General features: G+C 43.2%; 2 protein-coding genes across 2 annotated transcripts in view; one reads left to right on the forward strand and one right to left on the reverse strand.

Moving 5' to 3' along the window:
- The window catches only part of LOC116216385 (histone H3.3), a 6,084-nt gene extending 5,794 nt beyond the window's left edge, over nt 1–290 (reverse strand). The window contains exon 1 of the mRNA XM_031552684.1: nt 13–290. Coding sequence (XP_031408544.1) covers nt 13–290 — 278 coding nt within the window. The remainder of the gene's footprint in view (nt 1–12) is intronic.
- Nucleotides 291–12,074: 11,784 nt separating this feature from the next.
- SDE2 (SDE2 telomere maintenance homolog) overlaps nt 12,075–12,218 on the forward strand; it is an 8,734-nt gene continuing 8,590 nt past the window's right edge. Inside the window, exon 1 of the mRNA XM_010706798.1 lies at nt 12,075–12,212. Coding sequence (XP_010705100.1) covers nt 12,075–12,212 — 138 coding nt within the window. The remainder of the gene's footprint in view (nt 12,213–12,218) is intronic.

Raw genomic sequence — 12,218 nt, forward strand, 5'->3', positions numbered from 1 at the left:
CGCGGCGCCCGCCTCCCGGCCCGCCCCTTCTGCTCGGCGTCCTCGCTTCGACCGCCCTCCGTTTTCCCCGGCTCGGCGGCTGGCGGGAACGCGCCGAGGGCGGCCGCGGAGCTTCGGACTTCGGCTGTAGGAAATGAGGTTAGGGTGGAGAACGGCTGGCGCGGGCTGCGGCCAGGGACTGAAGCGCTGCCGGGCAGAAGAGGCACGTTGCGATGGAAGTTGTGTGGGATGCGGTGAAAACCTCCCGCAGGAAGCCACCATTCAGCGCAGAGGGCAGAGCCCGTTCGCATTTGGGCTCTATCCACGTTTTCCAAAATACTTCCCTTCCTTGGGAAGCTCGCTCTTATCCTGCTGAGGAGGTTCTGGGCAGGGAAAGGCGTGCATTTCTCATAACGAGTCCTTCAGGCGGCCCCCAGCCCGCTCCAACACCGGCAGAAAGCTTCGGTCCCGGCTAGCATCTCGTGCTCTCAGCCAACATCATCCCCACTGTCGCCGCTGGCTGCAGGCAGGTCCGCAAACAATGGCAGCCACCTCCCTCTGCGGCAGCACAGGTTGCAAACCCCAGGGTAGATGAATCGTACTTCTCCTGAGGTTTGTACAAAGCCGAAGATGCGAGCTCAGAGTACAACAGTTTTCAAACGACACTGCTGGCATCGTTAAGAAACGTTTGAAAAAGGTTTTCACTCTAAAAGACGTTCACAGTTTGTTATATCACCACACAAAGTCCAAGCGGCCTCTGATCAAAGAAGAAATCTTTGTTTCCCACCCACACAAAAAGCACAAAGCAAAAATGCAAACCGCTTTGCCTAGCTCCCACTCAGCAGACAGAGAGGTTCCCTTCCCGTTACCCATGCAGGGCGAGTCTGTGTTGTTACCAGTTAGCATAACAACTTCTTCACGGTGAGGGTGACGGAGCACTGCAACAGGCTGCCCAGGGAGGTCATAGAGTCTCCTTCTACAGAGATATTCAGCACCCGTCTGGTCGTCTACCTGTGCAGCCTGCTTTGCACAGGGGTTGGACTCCTGAAGATTGAGGCCTGATGACTTTAATTCAGCCTCCAGCTCTGTGGTTCCTCTCTTTGAAAGACTTATCCAGTGCTCAATCCCCCTGAGCACATGTTTGCCTATATATATGTGCTACTGCCTCTTAATTCCCTGTGCATCATCAAGGATTCTCATATTATAATCTCATTTGTACTGCCTATTATAACATGCACATGCTGCTGGAACTCATCTATCATCCTTCTAATGAGGTCCTACGGAACATGAAAGAGTAAATAACATTACATAAAACAGCATTAATTCTTTCTTTTCCCTGGTCTACCGAGTTTCCTTTGGAGGAAAGAGTGTTACACAGGAAACCTGTATGAAAACACTGTAATGACACCCCAAAGTTCCATTCTCTTTTAATTTGTTTAGTTTTAAGTTTTATTTACAATAGCCTTTAAAAGATGCTTAGTATTTTAATATCCTTTAAAATATCAAGTCCATTTCCTTTTAAAGACCAGAAGTTAAAAACAGCTTTAATTGCCTGATGCACAGCTAAGAACAGAGTTTCAGATGCGTTAAGGTTCACCGTAGCTGTAACCATTGCCTCCATTCTTATTAATCATCTTTGAAGAGCTTGGGTACAATAGTTCCTTATCTTTGGGTGAAAACAGCACATCAAATATTTCACCCCAAAAAAACATCATTCCAATTATACTGACACTGTAAAAACCCTCAACAGAAATTTAAATAGCTTTTCAAACAACTATGTTCTATTTTATGTTTTCTCTCTGACTTACACACTTAATACTGGATAATTACACTCTCTTTTGTTACAACACATGAGATGATAAAGGAAAATGATAACAATACAGACAGGACTGCACTTTTACACAGTCATGGACCTCCCCTCGTCAACAGAACCTCCCCTTCTTAATGTCTTTGTTGAGCTTATACCTTTTTTCTTCCTTTTCTAAGTAGCGCTATGCTATTTTTCATGCACTTAAGCAGACATTATCAGTCTGGAGTGCACTGAAGAGTTAAACAAAACAGAAACAGAACTCCAGCAAGAGCCAGGGAATAGTGTTCAGCAGATTGTTGTGCGGTGGTTGTACTCACCAAAGACTGGAGATGATACTGCAGACTATCTGTGATTTTCAGATGAAATATAACCAAACGGCATAACATATTTTAGAAATATGCTATGAATTTTTAATATTAAACTATGTTATGGCCTTGAGTGAACGACCAATAAAAAGGGAGTTCATTTCCTTTAATGGTAATACGGGATTTTCGAATTTACTGTACCTGGCTGAGTTAGTTTGCATTGATTTCAAGCAGGTTTTTGCAAGTCTTTCTGCAGCATATGGAAGAGCAATTGTCCTGGGGAGTGTCTCCTCCTCCACTTACAGTACCACAAAATTATTCGACTCTTTTTAGCTCTCCTGGTTCTTCACACATGACTACCTTATCATAACAACCTTCTTCATCTTTTAAAAGCATTGCATAGTACTGCGGAAGGAACTAGATGGCTGGTGGCCTTCATCCTAATGGAGACTACTGTAAAATCTTTTATGTCCTGGTACTTCTGTGTTGATAGATTCATTAAAGCTGTCAAGGGGAAACCAGCTGCACAAACTCTAATTGGTTCCAAATAAGATCCCCGCTACTATAATGATTTATTTTGAGTTCCTGTTGTAGTAGAGTTTCATCAAGATGACTTGCCCTAAGACTCATACACGCTGGCAAATAAACCCCTGCAGGCTTGCATTAGGGAGGAGAAAAAAACGGCTCACTGTTTTCCACCACCCATTAAGCTCACATTGGCCTCATTTTGCAGTGCTGTTCTTGTAAAGGATGTCTTTTTTTTTCCACAGTGGTGCCGTATCTAGCCCATGCTGACACTGCCTTTAAAAGCTCTTTCTGTGAGCTACTATTCTTGACAGAACTAAAAGAGTAGTATTATTTATTCCATTTCTTTGCTCGGTGGGGTAATCTCACGAGATATGAATCTCCTCTTCATGAGGGCCCTGGGGATAGCAGCTGGAGTGAAACTCAGCCATGCTTTAATACAATGCAGACAACACCGAGCATAGTACTCAGGCTCCAACAGCAAAGCAAAGCATCTGGTATGATGCCCAATATTATAATTTATTTGTGACAATATTTTGTGGAAGAGTTACATTCAAAATAGATCTGTTTCTTCCATGTAAAACCTCATGAACAAGACTGTCTTGAAATGGCGTTGATGCTTCACAAGCCCACCTTGTGAATCTACTGAGAAAGGTTTTCAGAAATGAAATTATTATTCTGAGGTCTGATCCTAGCACCACTGTCTTTCTTAACAAGTGCTCCCAAATCTCAAAACCTACTTTGGGAAGCCTAGTCTCCTGAGTGACAGCAGAAAAGGGAATGAGAAGGTGGAGTGGCATACAGAACATTGACAGCAAAGAACGTTAATTAAGTTCCTTTCAGTCTTAGGAGGCTGCAGAGTTTGTGGGGTTTTAGAGAAATTAAAGCTTCCTATTTTCCCAACATTCTTTGTAACTCACATACTTTGTAGTCTATACTTTAGTGTGTCACATTTTAAAATCATCTTTATTCATTTCTCCTCCTTTTTTCAAATTTGCATCTCACGAGGCATCTCAGTGCGAAAACTACAGTTGCTGTTAACAGTGCTTGATGTTATTGCTGCTTGGTACAATTTCCAAATCCTCAGAAACTTATCCAGCATAATTCACACCCGAGCCCTCTCTGGACTAACTAACTTGTTCTTACTACACATTGCTGAGTATCTTCGATCCCAGCTGAGATTTAAAGGATTTGAAGGTATTGAGCTCTTAATCTGGCTTAGTATGACTTTAACTGCATTCCCAAAGACAGGAACCACAGTTAAAAGCTGTCTTAAAAAAAAAAAAAGCTTCACATATGCCCATTTGCCTGGTGCTAGAGCAAGAATTAGAAGTTCCAGGCTTCCAAACACACTCCATACCTTCCAAGTTACATTCCCTTTGTGGGCACCTTCACACGGCCCAGATGCTTTAAGAGAGTTCTGTGTTCCTTGTTGTATGAGAAGAATTTTTCAGGCAGCTCCAGTTCTTCCTATTTGACTTCCATATCTTTGCTGGTTGCCAATAAGCCCTAAATCCTTTCAGACAGGTGATAACATCAGAAGTTCATCTTCTATTTTTGAATGCTGAAGAAAATGTCAGGCAGTTGTGCTTGCAGAGACAGGTTTGATTCCCTAACAGCTCCAAAACCCACCAAAACAAACAAACAAGCAGCAGAAGGCAAACGAGAATGCACAAACTTATGGTGTTTTTGGCAAACCTTATGTTCTCTGGGGACTGACTACAGTTTTGTTACGCTAACTCCTGGTACTAATGCTTAAAGCATACAAGCAATGTTATGATAGTAGCTGAAATCTAGCTACCAAAGTGGTGAACATCAGCTGAGTTTAGCATAGACTACAGAGCATGAGTCTCAAGACAAAGGCAGGGAAGAACCACTAAACACCTCAGCAAAAAGCTGCAGGAAAGGTTGCAAGTCTGTTTTCTCTGGGCTATAAGGTTTTCAGGCAGAGCTCCCATGCTGGCATCCAACAGAGGGGCTGTGCTTACACAGGCTAAATCCCCACTGAGAGAGGGAATAATTTATCCAATGCTACTGAAGTCGATGCCATTACATCTTGAAGTTCCACCCTTTAGCCTGGCTCTGACCCACACGGAACATTCCTGGGAGATGCCATCATTTCCCACCTGCAATAAGCACAAAGCACCCTTCTCACTTGGTTTGCTGAAGAATGAGCAGGCTATCTGGCACTACCCAATTTTGGTACGTGGCTCAGAGGGCCATGAAGATCAGCCACCTCTGCAGTATTTAAGATTCTTGGTTATGACTCCCCAAAGATCGTTTTGTAGAGAGCCTGAGCAGGCAAAGGGCTGCCTGCACACACCATGCAGTGAACTCGCTTCAGTCCCTTACTTCTGCAGACCTGAGACATGGAGACGTGGCTCCAGCGACACAAGGCTTCTTCTGACAAACTGTTCCTGTGATTTCCTGCTCCAAAAGAACAATATGTTGGGGGAGAGCAAAACAAACAAAACAGAAACAAAATAAACAAAAACCCCAACAACAAACGCCATCACCAAGACTTTCTGGCTGTGACATTTATACACTGGCACAACTTCTTCATAGCACTACTTTCAGAATCAAGCCATCTGACACCAACTTCTAGGCCAGAGCCCAAGCTAGACAGGATAACGAAGGGAAAAATATGCACAACAGTATCACTGTCGTGTCACTAATGTTCAAAAGCAACCATACGAGGACATGATTTTTCTAAGACTGACATACATATGTCTTAAGAAAGATCCTCAGGGGGCATACTATTCTGTACTGTAAATTCCTCACAGATGACACATAATTACTTTTGTTTTGGAAAGGATTAGAAGAAATACTGAGAGGGGTCCGGGGTACACCAATGATATTCCTAACACCATGCTAATTTCAACAATGTGTGTGAAAAGTTGTATAAACAAAATGGCAAACTATTCCAATGTCAAGCAAACAAGAATCTACTCATGGCTGTAATGTTATAAAGTCAGTGATTGAATTTATTGTATAAAAACAAAGAGAAGCATTTCCCCCCCCAGAAGTGTTTCTTCTAAAAAGAAAAACGTGCACCTGTCATTATCCATTTGCAGGTCCTCTTCAAGATAGCAGAAATATCTCTAAACCAGAAGATAAATATTATTATTACAAGAAAGTTGTCTGAATGTATGTGGCACTCATAAAGAGCTGGTTGAAAGGAAGCCATATCAAACTCAGCATTCAAAGAATGAGGCTTCTCTATGCTGCAGACTGGATCCTTCAGTTAAGACACTTCTCCCTGAAGCCAGTGGAGCTTTGACAGTGGTCAATAGGTGAGGATCTGACTCATTGTTTTATCAAGGGGTGAACAAATTGGTGATGTGATCTGCTTTAAATGAGATTTATGAATACACACAGTATGCCGTGCCCAGTAAACAGACTGCTAGCCACTCGTTATGTGCTGAACATAACTCAAAATGAGGGCATACCTGTTTGAAGCACTACTTTAATTTTTTATCTTTTTAGATAGGTTCCCTGTGCTCCTCCTTTTGCTGCTGTCCTCTTTCTCTACTTCAATTTCCTTGTAGAATTTCCCGAGGTAAACCGAAAGCAACCAGACGTGGGTGGGTAATGTAATCTGGGAGCTCCTCCCAACTACTGGAAATGCAACTCCAGTTTCAGCAAGGAACATTTCCAAATCGACTTCCGTCTCAGTTGAAAAGAAAATGAGAATACCTGATCTCTTTTCCTTTTTTCCACTTCAGCCGATCATTTCAAGAACAGTGTGATTTCTTCTGCTCTTGGAGTTCTAGTTATTGCAAGCAACAACATCACAATTGGATGAAAAGCTCACATTGCAAGGGCATGCGAACGTTCAATCTCTGCTGTTTCTTAAGACTTTATAGTATAGAGGTCTGACACATTTATCATGTACGTGGTACACATTTCATTCTGCTCTCTCTTAGCTTTGGACTTTTTTCAAAGCTGCCAAACATTCAGATGCTAATTAAGAAACCAGAATCCAGACTTTAAACAGAGATTAAGTAATTCGGCAGTGTCTCTACAAGCTATAATTAAAAGCAGTTAGCTGCATTACAGGGAGAGCAGAAGTATGGAGGCAGAGACCTACTTTTGGTATTGTTTTCCAGTAAAATATACTGTAAACAACAACCAACCCCTTCACTGCTCCCCCACTGCATTCGGTTAAAATTGATCAGAACAGATCAAATCTAAGCACTAAAACTAATAAGTAAGAGGAAATGTATAAGGTTAAGGAAATCCCAGAATCTCACTAGCAGGGAAGTACCAACTGCAGTATTACCTGGGTTTCTAATTAGCCAATTTATCTCAAATTGTTGCTGACAAATTTAAAATTATCATTGACAACACAAGCAAGGCAGACTGTGGTGCTGATACTCCTGGCCAAACAAAAACAAGCCTTAGTGTCTCAAGTTCAATATTTACATGCACAGAGCTGTATACATGTTTCTTTGAAAAAAAAAAAACACTTTCCATATCCCTGCATAGGATGAAGACAAAAATATGCACACAACAAAGAGAATGCTGTGATGGCCAAAAAAAAAAACGAAGCAGCTATTTTTAAATACTTAACAAGTATCTGCATCATCATCAACTGTGGTCTATAAGGAGAATAAATATTCATCACAGACTTATTAGGAGATTGATATGTAGGCGTTCACTGTGAGACAATAAGCAGATCTAACAGTCGCCATTGCACTAATACAGGGTCACATAAGTAATGTGATGTCTCTAGTTCTCCAGCTGCTGCTGATCCTGTATCAGGTATCATAACGCACTGTCTCGAGCCATTGTGCTGATGACACAAAAACTGAAGCAGATGACTACTGATGCTTGGCAGGAAGCTGCACCTGCAAATATCAACTTAGATTCATTAGGGTTAATCGCATTTTTGTCAAACAGTATGATGTCAGTATCTGAATAAAAAGTGTTCCCTTGTGTCATACAGTTTCTTACTTAGCGTTCTGAGAATATGCACGCATGCTGTCCTGATCTTCTTGCAAAAATAATACGAAATTGCATAAAATGTTTATGGTTTGTAAATATACTATCTGCAACTTACACTTTGAGACACCATGAAAATGTAAAAGAAAATATAGCCAGGTGAGCCAGTCTCTACATACACAACAGAATGTGACAGACTGTCTAGCAGATGGAAAACCAGTTCCTAAAAGATAGGTTTTCAAGTTCTTTTAGTGGCTTCTGTTTTTTAACATCTCTGCACACTTACAATGTTGTAAAAGGAAAATGTATGTCTGTTTCATATTGTAAGTGATACACTTAAAAGTAAGAAACGTTGAATTCTTATCAGAACAACTTTTGACTCAATGTTTGTTAATCTGGGTACCTTGAACAACCATTTCTGTGCTCTTCCCTACCACAGGCATCTTGTATGCACACATTAGAAATGATGGGCCAGTGAGTATCTCTCAGCACAGAGTCTTGCATAATGCGATCCTGGTCTTGACTGGGGCCATTATTAGCTGCTGTAAAGTGCTGCTACTGCTATTAAAATGCAATATAGTGGAGGAAATAATGAGGATGAGTGAATGAATGACCAAATAGCATTTTGATGATTACATATCTCATGGTTCCAGATACTGAAAAAGAAAATCCCTTGCTGCACGTTAGATGAAGTAACAGATTTTAAGCAGAAAATAGTCCAACACATTGCATGTAACAGACCATAAAGCCACATTCAGTAACTCAGACATCACATGCAAGGAATGAAACAAGAAAAGAATGGGTGCTCTGAAAAAGATACCAAAATAGTACAGAATTTTAAATTCTAGCCTTGGTCCTGCCACTTACTTGAGAAAGCAGTATAACCAGTTTGCCTGAGTTTCACTATTTGAAAAGTCGGAGTGCTTCCTTATTCCACAAGGATAGTGTCAGGTTTAATTAATTATGTCTGTAAAATCTTTTCTAAATGAAAAGTGGTAGGCATGATTTATTAATTAACTCTGAAACACTATTGCACAATCAGAGACTGATCACTGTTTTATCAAGAGGATAACATTTTAATAAAATATATCTCAAACTAGAAATTACAGTAACAGCCTTTTTGACTTATTTAGATTTCTTTTCTGGAGAGCAAAGCAATAGATTTTTTATGAGTTCTAGCAGTAGAAGGGTAATCAAGAACAAGAGAAACAGGAACACTCAACCAGCCCTTCTATTGCCATGAATGTGGTACCGGCTAAATGGCATTGCATAAATCATGAGAATAGGGACTATACACCTAGTGCTGCTGCCAGACCAAGCTGAAAGAAAACTACCCTTCTACCTATTAGATGTCACTTGGAGCCTGATGACTTGCAGGGATCCATGCGAGTCACCTACATATAACCATCCAGAACTGCGGTGTGGCACTAATAGCTTCAAATTACCTGCAAGTGACAATGTGTGATCTATAAAGGTCTTGATTTATGTCGCGATGACTCCACTATTGTCAGCTCTCAATTTCACAGGTGCACTGCAGCAGTAGCATGCATCTGCAGGCAGGATCCGTGCGTCAGAGTTATGAATGACTGTTTGCTGCAATGGAGACAGCCCTTCTCTCAGCCTCCAGTGGCACCTCTTTTTTGGTGCTCTTTTCCCTGCCATCACAGGGATGTTGTCATTCAGTCAATGCTGAATTCATCAGCATGGATGTAAGAGTAGTACAAAACATTTAGACAAGACATGGATCAAATGACCTGTGAATTACACTGATTTAAACATATCTTCCAGACAGTCCCGTGGTCCAACTCTTTCCTGGACAACTCCATCTATTCTTTGGCCTGTACTGGCAAGCTCCACACCCTCAGTGCCAACAGCCCAAATTTCACAGTAGGAAATGAATCATGCCCTCAGAATGCAAACTGAAATCCTACAAACCTAAGAAAATAGTTATTCATCTGTCATATATCAGTGTAATTCATGTATTGCCTATTATGTTTTAATCTGATATTATATATGAATAAAAATGCCCAAATTGGTCTAGTGGCCAATGACTCTGCCTGTGGCAAGGGGATTGAAACTAGATGATCTTTGAGGCCCTTTTCAACCCAGGCCATTCTATTATTCTTTGATTCTATCAAATCTACTAGAATTCATCATTAGATGGCATTCCAAAGATTTAAGTACATGATTATAAATGAAACTATCAGCATCAGGTGATTCGAAATACAATGTAGGTTGAATTGGAGCCCAATCCAGGACAAAATAACCACAACTCTTCCTGGCTACACAGATATCAGATTTGTACTGTTGCAACATGGCATATAATTCAGCAATACCACTTGCTCTAGGAAGTAAGACCTAAGGGATTGTCCCACCTGGGTGAAAATACTTTGTGAAAACACTGCAGCTAAAATGAAAACATGTAACAACAGTGGGCCAAGTTTGACTTGTTATTTGGTCAAAACAAGCATATTACCTTAATTAATTACTCATTTGTTTATGTGAAGTCCATGCTTGCTGGTCACATCATCTCTCTGCTTCTGAGTTTCTCAGCTTTCTCTTTTTTGCCACACATTCTTCAGACTGCCTGGCAGGAGAGCTACATTTCAGCACAGCCCATGCTCATGCTGACCAAGCCGAGCAGCACCTTGCTCCCCTGAGCAAAAACACAGTGGGACAGTCATGGCACCGAGCCTTCCAAAACAGCCGAGCAGCCCAGACATGAGTTTTATTTTGTTGAGGCACAGTCAGTACCGAAAGCGTTATGCTACTCCCAGGCTCTGATACATGCACTCTTCTCACTTCCAAACCATCAGGGTGGCTGAGAGCCACTGGGCCAGGGCTGGAGCAGGCAGATTACACTGCTGCCCAGTGCCAGATAAGCTGCCAGCCCAGCACCTTCCCAGGCACCTGGGATGGCTCCATTGAACTGGGTCTCCCTGCCAACCCCTCCAGGAAGGGACTGGACAGGCATGCTGAATCTGCAGCTTCGCTCAGTGTTCCACTTGCTGCATGCACAGCCAGTACTCAGCCCCCTGCCTCACTGCTAGCCATAGCCATCATCTCTCAGCTACAAAGCTCAGGTCGCAGACATTTCTGATTTTCCACATTTGGGTTCAGGCTTTACATTCCTGCATGATTCACTGATTGAATTAGTTGCACTCATATGTGAAACTAAGAGGATGTCTCTTACCTTGAAAACATTTTACCTGTGATCCAGCCCTGGTGGCTTTGATCTCAGGCCAGATCTGCGTCGGTTGCACCTAGAGAAAAGCCCCAGCTCCCCACTAGAGAAGCAGGAGCACTGCACTCTGGCAGAACATGTCACAGCCTGCCTTCTAAAAAGCTCATGGCTTCTGCTGGGGAGAGAATGGGACCAATGACACACTAATAGTGACACGGGGGTAGGAGGCCACCTAGCCAAACGACGTTTTCAATGGTGTTTGCAACAAGGCGCGGGAGGCATCACCCTGCCTTCAAAGTGTGCTCTCATTAGGTAGCTGTGCTGAGGATGTGAAGGAGACCAAAGCCACTTGTCTGGATCTCCATCACACCATTGCACAGATCTCTTCTTTGAGAGGCAGAGGTACACACTTTCTTCTAACCGCTCCTCAGGCCTCCTGCTTATGGGCAGCTGCAGCGCATCACAGAGAGCTCAACTTCCACCCTAAATGCTCCATGTAACTATGCCACTGGATCAGCCCCAAGCATCACAGTTTGGGGAATGACCTTCAGGATTGCTTCCTGTCCAGGAATGCTGGGCACATCCTCTGCACGGTGAGATCCAGGTGTGCCATGCTCAGAGCCGCACCATGTTCTTGTGGGGCCTCCAGCCAAAGAAAGATGTGGAGTTTTCAGAGTGGGTCCAGAAAAGGCTACAAAGACGCTCAGAGGGCTGGAGCACCTCTCCTATGAAGAAAGACTGAGTGGGAATAGTTTTTTCAGCCTGTAAAAGGCTCTGGAGAGACCTCATTGCAACCTTTCAGTGCTTGAAGGGAGCTTGTAAACAGGAGGAAAATCAACTTTTCAGTCAGATAACGATATGAAAACGTGGAACAGTTTCAAACTAAAAGAGGAGAGATTTAGGTGAGATATCAGGGGGAAAACTTCAGTGGGAGGGCAGTGAGGCCCTGGCGCAGCTGCCCAGAGCAGCTGTGGCGCCCCATCACTGGAAGCACTGCAGGGCAGGTTGGATGCAGCCTGAGCTGGTGGGGGCAGCCCTGCCCATGGCTGGGGGTGGGGCCGGATGGGTTTTAAGTCCTTTCCAACCCAACCCATCCTGTGACTCTAGGCCACACAGGGCTGTCTCATTGCTACACCATGGCAACGGACTCACAAACTGACTGCTGTAAGCCAGCGTTCGGGACGGCCTCGAAAGCGATAAACTGAGCCTCTGAAGGGACCGAAACATCAGATCGACCCTGAAGGTTAAGGTGTAACACTACAGGTTGCCTTAGGCGACGCAGTTTAAATACGGAATCCAAGCCGCTAGGAAGCCTTTTATAGCCCCTATGAAATACAAGCAGTCAATTGTCATTAACAGCCCGTCCCAAAAGCTCGAACGGCACAAGAAACACGGCACAACGACCGCCGAGCTCAGGCACCGCCCACCCCTTATCGCCCCGCGCCAGACGGCGCTCGCCACCCCCGCGCGT

The sequence above is a fragment of the Meleagris gallopavo genome, chromosome 2 (assembly GCF_000146605.3).
Source record: "Meleagris gallopavo isolate NT-WF06-2002-E0010 breed Aviagen turkey brand Nicholas breeding stock chromosome 2, Turkey_5.1, whole genome shotgun sequence".
Classification (NCBI taxonomy): domain Eukaryota; kingdom Metazoa; phylum Chordata; class Aves; order Galliformes; family Phasianidae; genus Meleagris; species Meleagris gallopavo.